Here is a 13,751-nt window from a genome sequence, read left to right as displayed (position 1 = left end):
CCTGGAATCCCTCATTGTTGGATTTGTTCACTTCTTATTAGTATAAATTATTTTATGTAGAGAGTTTAATTGGAGCCCCAGTTTCCTCCTTAGAATTTTTCTCTGCTGGTAGGTGTACATAGATCCTATTTGTTTTGACAGTGGTACAAAACTTTAAATTATTTAATATCTAAAGAATTTCCACTCTAATTTTTTAAACTGTTAGCTTTTTTTTTTAACCTCAAATACACTTTGCCTTTAGCATAATATATCTTCCTTAAAACATGTGGGAAATATTACTTAAAGCAGACAGTATATAATGGCAGGTATTGTCATTTTGTTTACTTTTTTTTTTTTTTTTTTTTTTTTGCCTCTGGACTAATAGACATATATATACTGTCCTAAATAATGCTGATGTGTAAACTTATTCTCCTTTGGATTTTTGGATAAGGCTGATAGGAGAGTGCATATAGTTTGATATTTAAAAGTACATATAAGCTCTGGAATGAATGCCTGGTTTTAAGTTCTACCATTTAGTAGTGGGCCTTGGGGCAAGTTCCTGCTAATCTAGATCTCTGTTTCTTTACCTATAAAAGGTGGATAGTAATAGTACCTACTTTATGAGTGGTTGTAAACAAATGAGATAATCAAGTTAAAGCATTTAGCCCAGCATGGGTGCATATGAAGTGCCAGAACTACAGCATGGAGAAACACTTCTGGAATAGTAGAGTAAAAACTTCCAAAGATCTCCTCCACAAAAGCAATGAAAACACTGACAAAAATTGTCAAAAATCAAAATTTTCACAACTCTGAAAATTAAACATTTGTAAAAATTCAAGGAGGATGTATTCAAGGAAAATAGCTGAACCTCCATGAGAACAGTAAACTTTGTAAATTTGTAACTTGTTCTATTTCTAGCCCTCTCTCCACAGTAGTCTTGAAAACCAACAGCTTCATAACTAACTATGGTAACTGTGAAAATCAGGGGCTCAGCAGCCACTGGAAGAAACTTAATGGCTTTGGAGCTTCCCAAAAGTCCCATCACTAGAGAATCGTCACTATTTGGCTTGTACGGCAGTTCCTTGCAAAGCTCCATTCTCAGGACTTGTCTTTATGTGACCTGACTTAGAGCTTGCTCTGTGCAAAATTTCTATCCCTAGAGCCTTTGTTGAAAAATATCAGTGGTAATTGTTTAACACTGGGGCTGCTTCATTGCTCAATTTTTAAAAGGAAAAATGGGGCAATTTTTAAAAGGAAAAATTGGGCAATGAGATGTTTATAGGGAGCTTTGAAAAGCTCCATTGTATTTCTGAGAATCTAGAAGGCCATAAGTATGTGCAGGGCTATGCATGTGTCCAGGAAAGACCTTAGAAGTCCCTAACCTCTCACCTCTGGCCAACCCTGATGCTCTGCACAAAAGAAAAAGTTAAGGCGGACAAAAGAAAAAAAACAATTAATTGGCATTTATCAAAAGTAGAAACTTTTGTGTTTTAAAGGACACCAAGAAAGTGAAAAGACAGTAAGTAGAATGGGAGAAAATATTTGAAAATCATGTATCTGATAAAGGTCTTATATCCAGAATATATAAAGAACTGTTACAACCGAACAATAAATGGACAAATAACCCAATTTAAAAATGGGCCAAGGATTTGAACAGACATTTTTCCAAAGAAGATATACAAGGGCCAATAAGGAGATAAAAGATGTTCCACATCGTAAGTCATTAGAGAAATTTAAACTACTTCACGCCCACTAGGGTGGCTATAATAAAAAAAGATGGACAATAATAATTGTTGGCAGAGGTGTGAAGAGATTTAAATCATCATACATTGCTAGTGGGAATGGAAAATGGTGCAGCCACTTTGCAAAACAGTTTCCTCAAAAAGTTAAACATAGAGTTACCATCTGACACTTCCGTTTTTAGGTATATACTCAAGGGAATTGAAAACATAACAGACTTGTACATAAATGTTTAAAGCAGTCTTTCTTATTCATGATTATCAAAAAGTGGGAACAACCCACAAGTCTATCCGTTGAGGAAAGGATAAACAAAATGTGGTCTATCCCTACAATTCAGCCATAAAAGAGAAGGAAGTACTGATATATGCTATGTTATAGATGGACCTTGGAAACATTATGCTATGTGAAAAAAGCCAAACACAAAATGCCGCATATTACTTGATTCAATTTATGTGAAGTTTCCAGAGTGGGAAATTCCATAGACACTGAAAGATTATTGGTTTCCAAGGCCTAGAGAGCAAGGGGCATCGGGAGCGACTGTTGATGGGCAGAGGGTTTCTTGTTGGCACAGTAAAAGTATTCTGAAATTAGAAAGTGGTGCTGACTGTACAACCCAGTGAATATACTAAAAAGCCACTAAATTGTACACTTAAATGGGTGAATTTTATGGCATGTGAATTATCTCTCAGTAAAGCTGTTATGAAAAACAAACAAAAAACCTCTACAGCGTCCCATTTAAATGGATCACCTGGTATTGAAAAATAAAATCACTCCAGAGTTTTCCTGCTTAGCTGGCAACTCTGTAGTGTTTGCAGTGTTTTTTCTTTTCTGTCATCGTTTTCTTTTTTTTCTGCATCTTTATTGGAGTATAATTGCTTTACAATGTTGTGTTAGTTTCTGCTGTACAACAAATTTGTTGTTTTTTAATGAACTATCAGAAGGCTGGAATTTCATTTGTAGAGTTTTTATTTCATAGGTACATGACTATTCTTCATTTATACAAAGGTTAGTCGAAGATACATATTAAAAAAATTCCCTAGAATTAGCCAAATTGAGATTATTACAGTGTTTTTGTAGAAAACTTTACTTCATTTACAATCATGAGTTATAATACTTTTAAGCATTCTTTGGATGATAAAATTCTCTTCTTTTTTTTCAGTGCGTCAGTTTTTTCTTGGTGAACTATAGTTGGATTCAAAATTAAGCTTGTTATAAAGTTTTACTCTTTACAACTGAATTTTGAAATAAAATGAATTCAGGTCTTACTAGTTGTAAAATCTTACTGAATTATTTTCACATTTTAATAAAATTGAGTATATTTTAATATTAGCAAGATCGTATTTTCTATTTTTTATAGTTTTTCTTCTCATATCAGTGTAGTCTGTTTTAACCTACTGTATTCTTAGCTTGCAGAACACAAAGAAGTACAGCATATCTACAGTCTGGAGTCTCTTTGCCACTGCCCTTTTTATGAAGAGGCCATGCATTTAGTTGAAGAAGGAAAAATTTACTCAAGAGTGCTTAGGTATCATGCTTATGTTTATAAAAAATATTAAGATGCTATTGCTATGTTTGTCCGATATTTGTTAAAAATATTTATTAGAATAGGGGAAAATATGTTTTTAGGCTCAAAAAAATTATTTTTACATGTTTTGTCAGTACTGAAAAGACGTGCTTTTTTATTAAGGTCCCGAGGTTAAGCCTTGTTTGAGTCCAAATTTGTAGTAGGCTTGATCTTAAATGCACTTTAACAGTTGTCTCCCCTGTTTATTACTTAGAACTGAAATGTTGGAGTGCCTAGGAGACAGTGATTTTCTTGCCAAACTTCACTGTATTCGACAGGCTTTTCAGGTATTTTTTTCCAACAGTAAGTGACTTCACCCAGCCACTCATCCCCACCCTAATGCCATAGAGTCCAGCTGCATATAAACAGGACAGCCCTTTGCTCTTTATTATCCTTATTCCTATTGGCAAATAAAAAGTTTGCTAAGTTTATTTTTCCTGCCTGCTGTTTCCCTTCATTTGTCTTCATTTGTCATCCTCTGCTATAACTTCCTGGGTCTACCACATTGTGTCAAAACAGAATATTTGGATGCTAAAGATGTATGTGTATAAATTGCTGCTTAAACTATAGATCCTTTTTCTTATTATCAATTAATATGTGTTTTAGAATGTTTTTATTTGAATCAGATGTGAAATCATCGATTTCCTAAAATGAAATAAGGTCATTTAACAACAAAATTATCTTTATTTTTCTATGTTTTGGAGTTGTATAATATTTATTTTGGATTTTCTAATATGAAATTGAACAGAATTTAAATTCATATTTATCTCCCTTTAATCATTTTTATTATATGTTCAAGAGCTATTTTTTTTTTTTTTTTTTTTTTTTTTTTTTTTTTTTTTTTTTTTTTTTGCGGTATGCGGGCCTCTCACTGTTGTGGCCTCTCCCGTTGCGGAGCACAGGCTCCGGACGCACAGGCTCAGCGGCCATGGCTCACGGGCCCAGCCGCTCCGCGGCATGTGGGATCTTCCCGGACCAGGGCACGAACCCGTGTCTCCTGCATCGGCAGGCGGATTCTCAACCACTGCGCCACCAGGGAAGCCCAAGAGCTATTTTTTTAAGTATTTTTCTTTTTTAAAACAATTTTATTTATTTATTTATTTATTTTTGGCTGCGTTGGGTCTTCGTTGCTGCGTGCGGGCTTTCTCTAATTTTGGCAAGTAGGGGCTTCTCTTCTTTGCGGTGCACAGGCTTCTCACTGCAGTGGCTTCTCTTGTTGCGGAGTATGGGCTCTAGGTGCGTGGGCTTCTGTAGCTGTGGCTCGCGGGCTCTAGAGCGCAGGCTCAATAAGCTGTGGCGCTTGGGCCTAGTTGCTCTGCGGCATGTGGGATCTTCCCGGACCAGGGCTCAAACCCGTTTCCCCTGCATTGGCAGGCAGATTCTTAACCACTGTGCCACCACGGAAGCCTTCAAGAGCTATTTATATTTTAGTAACTTGGGACCTTTTTTGTGATCTGCCTGCTGAAATAGAGTCACATACCATGTATTGACTATATTTGGGTTATTTATGCATAGATATGCTGTAAAGTCAAATGTCCATTCAAATTAATTATAGGTCTCTTTTTTCTTTGTTTGGGGATGAATATTTTTCAGGTAATTCTTTCAGAAACAGCCAACAGGATATTCCTTGCTGAAAGTGGGAGGAAAATTTTATCAGCGTTAATTGTAAAAGCACGAAAGGTAAACTTGTTTTGTTGGCAGGTTTTGTTTCTTTTTTTTTTGCGGTATGTGGGCCTCTCACTGTTGTGACCTCTCCTGTGGCGGATCACAGGCTCCAGACGTGCAGGCTCAGCGGCCATGGCTCATGGGCCTAGGCGCTCCGCAGCATGTGGGATCTTCCCGGACTGGGGCACGAACCCATGTCCCCTGCATCGGCAGGTGGACTCTCAAACACTGCGCCACCAGGGAAGCCCTGTTGGCAGGTTTTTTATTGTTGTTATTTCAGTTGAGCTGAAAATTAAGATGCATTAAATTTTTAATAGAAGAAAATATTTTTGTAGATAGTTACAACTATTCACATATTGAAAATAAATAGCCCAGGGACTTCCCTGGCAGTCCGGTGGTGAAGAATCCACACTTCCACTGCAGGGGGCATGGGTTTGATTCCTGGTTGGGGAACTAAGATCCCTCATGCCGCGTGGCATGGCCAAAAAATAAATAAATAAATAACCCAGAGAGCATTGATTTCTGCTTGGGTTCCTTTATTTTCTTTGTATAAAGTTCACACTGTTTTGATCAAGTTGATAAATTATTCTCAATTTGCCATAAAACTTGTGAATGTCATGGTAAGAATTATCATTCGATCTGCTACTACAGCCACCACTATTGTTATTTCTAATACCTCTTCTCTTACGTCCCTCAATCCTGTTCACTAAGAAGGTTCCAGGAAGTAGTATAGATCTCAGAAATCTGTAAATACAAATTGAGCTGCCTCTTACTCATCTTCATGGGACCAACAGAGGCAGAAGCAATGGCAAGAACTTTATGAAGACTATGAGGAACCACTTTTTATGCAGGTTGTGTCCAGATGATGAGGGAAAAAACAAAAACCAGACTTTCTCTGAGCCCTTTGAACACCTGGTTTTCAAACCCAGTCCCTTTGAACCTCAGTTCCCTCATTTGTAGAATAGAATTTTATTTATGGTACCCTATTTCAGAGTTCTTATGATGATTAAATAAATGATAAATGGGAAAGCAAATTTTTTTTTTTTTTTTTTTTTTTTTTGCGGTACGCGGGCCTCTCACTGTTGTGGCCTCTCCCATTGCTGAGCACAGGCTCCGGATGCACAGGCTCAGCAGCCATGGCTCACGCTCCGCGGCATGTGGGATCTTCCCGGACCGGGGCACAAACCTGTGTCCCCTGTATCGGCAGGCGGACTCTCAACCACTGCGCCACCAGGGAAGCCCGGAAAGCAAATTTTTTAAAAATACAACATAAATTTAGGGTGATATTAACTACTTGCAATTCCCAATGTAAATCTTTTTTTAACAAGAAACAGAATGTTTAATGATTATATGAAAAAGTTCCATAGCATTATAGTCAAAGAAATTAAAATTAAAACAGCACAATAGCTTGTTCTGCCTATCAAATTGCTACCACTAGAAAGACAATAAACCCAGTGTAAATCTTATGTTGCTTTCTTGGCCTTCCCAAGGCAGATAAACCCACTGATTTGAACCTAGAGTTCCTCCAAAAGGAATAGAACTACATCGAAAGCATCGCGTAGTATCTGCTGTAACCGAGTTTTCATCTTAAGGACTGACCTAAATAAGCACACATATTTGAGTAGTAAGCAGTTTGCTTGTGACATTTTACTTACATTCTTAGTCTTGGCTTCTGCAAAATGTTGGACTCAACAAAATATTAAATCAAATGCATATGACATCCCTTGAAAATGCGTTTTAATTCAGTTACCTAATAGAATGAAGATCTAACAAACTTACTTGAAGAGTAACTTATTTACTTTGTAGGCTTGAGCCTTGTTATAAAGTCGGGCTTAGGATTAAAGTGTGTTTCCTTCTACAGAATCCGAAGAAGTTTGAAGATGTTTTTGATGAAATGATCTATTTTTTAGAGCAGACCGATCACTGGGATAGTACTGAAATGGAACTTGCTGCTAGAGGAGTAAGTTGAAATTTTTTATAATATTTGTCCCCCTTAGTTATTTACTCATAATATTTACATAATTTGAAGCCACTGGTTTCTTTGTCCTTGTTAAATGACAGTAAAACCAATTGTGTGACAGTGGCTATGACAGAGTCAGAAACAAGAGCAACCACAGTCTTTATACATTGAGGCAGCAGGTGAAAATACTATGTTTTTAGGAAGCCCTTCATTCCTTCTCTCCCTCTCTTCCATCCAGAAGTCAATGAGCAGGCCCCAGCAGGGTAGTAATGGTAGCCTGTGCAAGGATGGTTTCAGGTAGGACAGTGGCAGCTCAGTGAGGCCAGGGAATTGGCTGCATACACAGGATCAAACAAACAATTAAATATATTAAGAATGATCAGAGCCAGATAGCTCACTGTCAGAGAAGGAAGGTATAAAAAAAGCTAGGATTGGAATTGGAGCTGTCAGTGTGAAATCATAGTTTACAATATAGATAGATAGATAGATAGATAGATAGATAGGGAAATAAATAGACAGGTTTGCATATACATAAACACACATAAACTTCCTAGCTCTATTCACTGAGAGGGTCTGGGAGCAGAAACACATCAAAAGAAATTATTTCTAGTACACAGATTTTAACTTCTAAGTACCACTCTCCACTAAAAGGAACTAGGACTTCTTGGAAAAATGGCTGATTTCTGCACTGGGATAGAGAAAGCACATGATGAGCCTGGAATATTTTGTTGTTATGGAAGCTAAAAGAATGAGTTTGCAAGGGGCTGAAAGGCTTTCTAGGCAGAGAAAACAGTAGGTGCAGAAGCACGGAGGCGCAATCTTTCCTTCTCTGGTGTTCCCTCACTCAGTGAAGGAATTGGCATCCGTTCAGTTGCTCAGGCCCCAAACCTGGGACTTTTCCTTTACACGTCACTGGTCCTCGCCTACTTTATCATATTCATCTCTAAATTTTGTCAATTTAACACCTATATATCTTTCAGTTTCTTCAACTTTTCTCTGTTCCTGCCGGCCCCATGGTAGTCTGAGTACCTGTTGTTTTTCCCTGGACTGCCTCAGGGTTTTTGCATTCCCTAATTTCTTGCCTGCTCCTCCCCTCTTTGCATTCACTCTTCCTCCTCTCTATTCTGCTCTCCACATTTCTGCCAAAACGGTCTTGAACAATACAAATCTGAATATTACTCAGCCATAAAAAGAATGAAATCTTCTCATTTGTGACAACATGGATGGACCTAGAGGGTATTATGCTGAGTGAAATAAGTCAGGCAGAGAAAGACAAATACTGTATGATTTCACTCACATGTGGAATCTAAAAAACAAAACAAATGAACAAACTTAACTAAACAGAAATAGAGTCATAGATACAGACAGGTAATTGCCAGATGGGAGGGGGATGGAGGGAGGAGAAGAAATAGGTGAGGGAGATTTAAGAGGTACAAACTTTCAGGTATAAAATAAGTGGGCCACAGGTGTGAAATGTACTGTGTGGGGAATATAGTCAATAACTATGTAATATCTAGACTTATGTTGATGATTTTGAAATGTATGGAAACATTGAATCACTGTGTTGTATACCAGGAACTAACATAGTGTAGGTCAATTATACTTCAAAAACAAACAACCAAACATAATCATAGAAAAGGAGATCAGATTTGTGGCTACCAGAGGCAGGGGGTCAAGGGAAGGGGAATTGGATGAAGGTGGTCAAAAAGCACAAACTTCCACTTATATGATAAATAAGTACTATGGATGTAATGTACAACACATTAAAGATAATGAACACTGCTGTATAAATATGAAAGTTGTTAAGAGAGTAAATCCTGAGTTCTCATCACAAGGAAAACAATTTTTTTTTCTAATTCTTTAGTGTTGTATCTATATGAGATGATGGTGTTCACTAAACTTACTGTGGTAATCATTTCATGATGTATGTGAGTCAAATCATTATACTGTACACCTTAAACTTTTACAGTGCTGTATGTCAATTATGTCTCACTGAAACTGGAAAAAAAATGAAATAGATTCACGAGGTACTGAAGATTAAAAAAGAATATCTGATCATTCATCTCCCCTCCACCACTACCCCCCAAAATACTGTGAGGATAAAATCCAAAGTCATTAATATGGGCCATAAACTGTGCAGGAGCTGGCCCTTCCTCCTGTCTCTAGGCACTCGCCCCCGTGCTGTAGAGAGCTGTGGCACCCTTTCAGTGATACTCCTTGGCTCAACATCACTGTGTTCTTTCTTACCTTCAAGGCTTTGACAAGGTATTTCATGTACTTGGCTTGCCTCACTCCTTGAAAAAAGCCCTCACTGACATCCAGTCTAGATTAGAAGCTCCATCATAAGCTTTCATAGTACCGTGTACTTTTTCCTTTACTGTGCTTATCACAGTTTTAATTGTGTATTTGTGGAATTATTTATTGCTGTCTTTTCCCCACTAACCTCTAAGCATATAGTTTGCTTACTGTAGAAGTCTCAGCACCTGGTACAGCCTGTAGTACAATGCAATTTGCATGAATGAATGAAAGAGCGAGAGGTTCATGATGTGGTGGGGAAGACAGGCAGATATACCTGTAACTAAATGACAGAACAGAATGAGCATTGTGATACCATAATATTCGGTGGGCCAAAAAGTTCGTTCAGGTTTTTCCTTAACATCTTATGGAAAAACCCAAACAAACTTTCTGGCCAACCCAATAAAAGCATGAACAAAGGACTCCTATAATAGAGTGGAGGGAGAGATTAATTTCACTTGATAGGATCTAGGAGGGAGCAGCTGTCATGTGAATTATAATTTCTGGTGGTGAGTTGTTCTCATAGTTGTCTCTCTTCTTCCTCTGTTTTTGTCAGAGATATAATCTGATTCAACTAAAAATGTACTGCTGTTGTAATGTATCAATATGAAGCCCTGGCTCAGACTTCATTTCAGCTCTATGTAGTAATAATTTCTGTTTTAACTTATAATTTAATGCAGGTGAAAAATCTAAATTTTTATGATGTTGTTTTGGATTTTATATTAATGGATTCCTTTGAAGATTTAGAAAACCCACCCACATCCATACAGAATGTAGTAAATAATCGCTGGCTAAACTCCTCCTTCAAAGAAACTGTAAGTGGTGGTTTACCTTTCTCAAGCATTTAAATTTGATGAATATTAGTCAGAATTGGGAAGATGGGGACTTCCCTGGTGGTTCTAAGACAACGCACTCCCAATGCAGGGGGCCCAGGTTCGGTCCCTGGTCAGGGAACTAGATCCTGCATGCTGCTACTAAGAGTTCACATGCCACAACTAAAAGATCCCACGTGCTGCAACTAAGACCTAGTGCAGCCAAATAAATAAATGAATAAATTTTTTAAAAAAACTAGGAAGATGAATAAGATTTATATATGTGTGTCTGCCTGTAGACCGACTGTTATGGAAACTGAGCTCATCCTTTGATATTGGGATCAGATGTGTATGATATATAACATCTGAAGATGAAATTTTCCTTTTGGCTCTTCTGTCAGTCCCTGCCTTGACCTGGAGGACCCAGTATTTCTTCAGATCTCAAAAAACACTTGGGTTTCAAACTAGTTCAGGCCTAACAAAAAATTATCTGTAACTGAAATGGCTCTATGACTAAACAAATATAGCAATTTCAGTGAAAAGACGATATGTATATTTTTGGAGGAAAAAAAAAATATATATGATAATACTTTTCCTTCAAAGTATGTTTTAACCATAAAAGATACATGTCTCCATTTCTGTAACTGATTTGGGACAGTGACGTTGATCAAAGTGGGGTCATGCCAGAGTAGGGTCAGATTCCTTCAGGATCCACTTGGGTGGTTTTGTCCCTGTCATTATGGTTATGTTTCCTAGTTCTTTATTTGAATAAGACTGTTGGCTCCACTCACAGCTATTTCCAGCACTACTATTCTTGAAGAAAAAAATATTACTTGAACTATAATTACCAAATTCCTTGTCACCAGAGTCCACCCTTTTTCTTTTAGTGGCTTTGTATTTAATTTTAAAATTTATAAACATCTTTTCACTGATATTTACAAACAATAGAAAGAACATGGACTATTTCTTTTCAGTTAATGTTTTAAACATTTTAGATCTTTAAACTTTGAATTTCTAATAAAAATCACTCTATTCTAAATGGAAAGTTTATATAGTTATAAATTTAAATCTTGCTTTTTCTCCTCTGTATATGTTTAGGCTGTGGCTTCAAGTTGTTGGTCAGTGTTGAAACAGAAAAGGCAACAGATGAAGGTAAAATTCATTATGTCTTGGACTTCTTTGTAAAGTAATTTGAAGCTCCTGTCAAAGAAACTTGTGAGTCAGTTCTCAGCGGGGGATGGCAGCTCATAAGCACTGTCCCTCAAGCTAGATGAGTGATCTGTTGGCACTGGGTTGGCTTCTCTGTTTTTAAAGTTGCAAACAGCGCTAATAGATTTTTTTTTTTCACTTAATGATATTTTAAGATTAAAAAAATTGTTTAGCATAGTGGATTCCACTTCATGTAATCCAGTTGAGAAATGATGATTGATTAGCTGCTTTATTCAACTGAGAGCGCCTACCAAAAAACATCTCAAAGTCATATCCTGCTCTCAGGCTCCACACCCTCCAGGCTTTCTCACCCACCACACACTGCTCTCACATACGCTCCTGTGGTAAAGGAGGATGGACTCTGGGGTGAGGCTGCCTGAGTTCAGATGCCACCTACCAGCTATGACCTCAGGCAAGTCTTGACCTCTCTATGCCTTCGTTTTCTCATCTCTAAAGAAGAGCATAGTTTCTACCTCATGGGGTTTTTTGTTTTTTTTTTTTTTTTTTTTTTTTTTTTTTTTTTTTTCGTTATGCGGGCCTCTCACTGTTGTGGCCTCTCCCGTTGCGGAGCACAGGCTCCGGACGCACAGGCTCAGCGGCCATGGCTCACGGGCTTAGTTGCTCCGCGGCATGTGGGATCTTCCCGGACCAGGGCACGAACCCGTGTCTCCTGCATCGGCAGGCGGATTCTCAACCACTGCGCCACCAGGGAAGCCCCCTCATGGGGTTTTTTGAGGATTAAATGTAGTGTCTTAGAAGAGTGCTTGACACAGTGCATTATGCACCTGTAGGTTATTATTATTTTGTTATCGTTTGCCCACTGACCTACAGTATTTTGTCATGTCCATATTTCTAAGTCTGAGCCTTATACCTTTGAGATAGTATTGCCAAGTGCATTGTTTCTGGAGCAGAGTTCTCACAGCATCTGCAGAAGGTGCTTGTTAAAAATAATTCTGGAAACCATATATTTGTGTAATTCTTGTTTCAAAGATGTTGTACAGGGTTATATTGTACAACACGGGGAATATAGCCAATATTTTGTAATAACTGTAAATGGAATGTAACCTTTAAAAATTGTATAAAAGATGATTCAAAAGACCGTGTGTTTTAAGCAAGCTCCCCAAATGGTTAGAAACTCTAACGTCTGAGAACCACTGGTTTAGGGCTGGGGAACAGACTTGTAGACTTAGGTTCGATTTTCGCACTAGCTATTATGATCATAAGCAAGTTTCTGTCAGCTGGCCTTCAGTTTTCCTGTTTGCAAAATGAAGTTAATACCTACCTCATAGAGCTGCTGTAAAGATGAAATGAGATAAAACATAAAATTAAGAGTAAATATAAAAAAGAGTTTAATAAGTAGTAGTTTCCATAATAATAGTGATAATAATATTATCACTATACCTAACCTTATTTCTTACTTCTTAGTATAAATCTCATGCCTTGGACTAATATTCTTCCTGTATCCGCAGATACCTATATATATTACGTCTTGGGGAACTATTTCCTATCCTGGAATGTCGTACTCTATCCTGTCTACTTAAATAAATCTTACCTACTGTCTCAGTTCACGTTATTCCTTGGTGAAGCATGACTCTTCTACTTAAGCCTATGCTAACTTCTTACCTGTCTGAATTCCTATTATAGTTAATATATATAGTTAATATAAGTATGGGATTTAGAATTTTAATATATGCAGAACATCTCTTAGACTACAGTCTGTGTATCCATGATAACTTTTTGGCCTTTACTAACTAGCTGTATGTGAGTTAGGATAGGTTTTTTTTAACCCCTCTGAAATCTCACTTTTTACATGTTAAAATGATATTAACATGACCTAATTTTTCAGGAATGTTTTATTAAATTAAATAGAACCTAGCATATTACCTGGTATATAGTGGGTACTCATTAAATGGTAACTGCTGTTATAATATATTTTTAATTTGAGGTTTAAAAGATGTCTTGGAGCCTGTAAAATAGAAGATAACTCCTCCAGGAGACAAGAACTTAAGGCACACTTATCCCCAGTAGATTCTATGACAAAATCTCACAGGATGTTACTTAACAAAGGAAATTTAGAAAGTTATTACAAGTGTCCTAAATCACAACTGTATGTATCACTATTTCACAAGAAGGTGCATTGCATAATTAAATGCTTCAATAATATCTGGTTCCTTAACTAAAAGTTAGAATTCTAGTAAGCATATTTTTGTGCTTAATCAATTAAAAATTCATTTTAGTCTTTTTCAGATAATCTAATTAAGTGATTGAGTAGAATTCCTTAAATTCTACTGGACTAGCTAAAACCATGGTAGTCTCATTCATCCTAAAAATTATACTGCTAAGGAACATTGTAGCATTCTTGTTATTGCTTGGTTACAGCACTGTGATTGCTTTTATGTGATTGCTTAAATGCCTTTAAGAAATAATGTTTTCAGCAAATTGAGACTGTTGGCTAGGATATGAAATCTACTTAAAGCATTCTGTGACTTTAACAGTTACTTATTAGATGTATTAACTGTCTTATTAG

General features: G+C 37.0%; 1 protein-coding gene across 7 annotated transcripts in view; it reads left to right on the top strand.

Moving 5' to 3' along the window:
* The window catches only part of MIGA1 (mitoguardin 1), a 94,007-nt gene that overhangs the window by 74,406 nt on the left and 5,850 nt on the right, over positions 1–13,751 (top strand). For 5 of the 7 annotated variants that reach the window (XM_059075340.2, XM_067044436.1, XM_067044390.1 and 2 more), the window contains exons 9-14: positions 3,126–3,244; positions 3,498–3,570; positions 4,877–4,963; positions 6,810–6,908; positions 9,884–10,018; positions 11,114–11,167. In XM_059075340.2, the coding sequence (XP_058931323.1) occupies positions 3,126–3,244; positions 3,498–3,570; positions 4,877–4,963; positions 6,810–6,908; positions 9,884–10,018; positions 11,114–11,167 (567 nt within the window). The remainder of the gene's footprint in view (positions 1–3,125; positions 3,245–3,497; positions 3,571–4,876; positions 4,964–6,809; positions 6,909–9,883; positions 10,019–11,113; positions 11,168–13,751) is intronic. The other 2 variants (XM_067044446.1, XM_067044419.1) reach the window with 1 other exon arrangement.

The sequence above is a fragment of the Kogia breviceps genome, chromosome 1 (assembly GCF_026419965.1).
Source record: "Kogia breviceps isolate mKogBre1 chromosome 1, mKogBre1 haplotype 1, whole genome shotgun sequence".
Taxonomy (NCBI): Eukaryota; Metazoa; Chordata; class Mammalia; order Artiodactyla; family Physeteridae; genus Kogia; species Kogia breviceps.
This window is presented reverse-complemented; position numbering and strand designations above follow the sequence as displayed.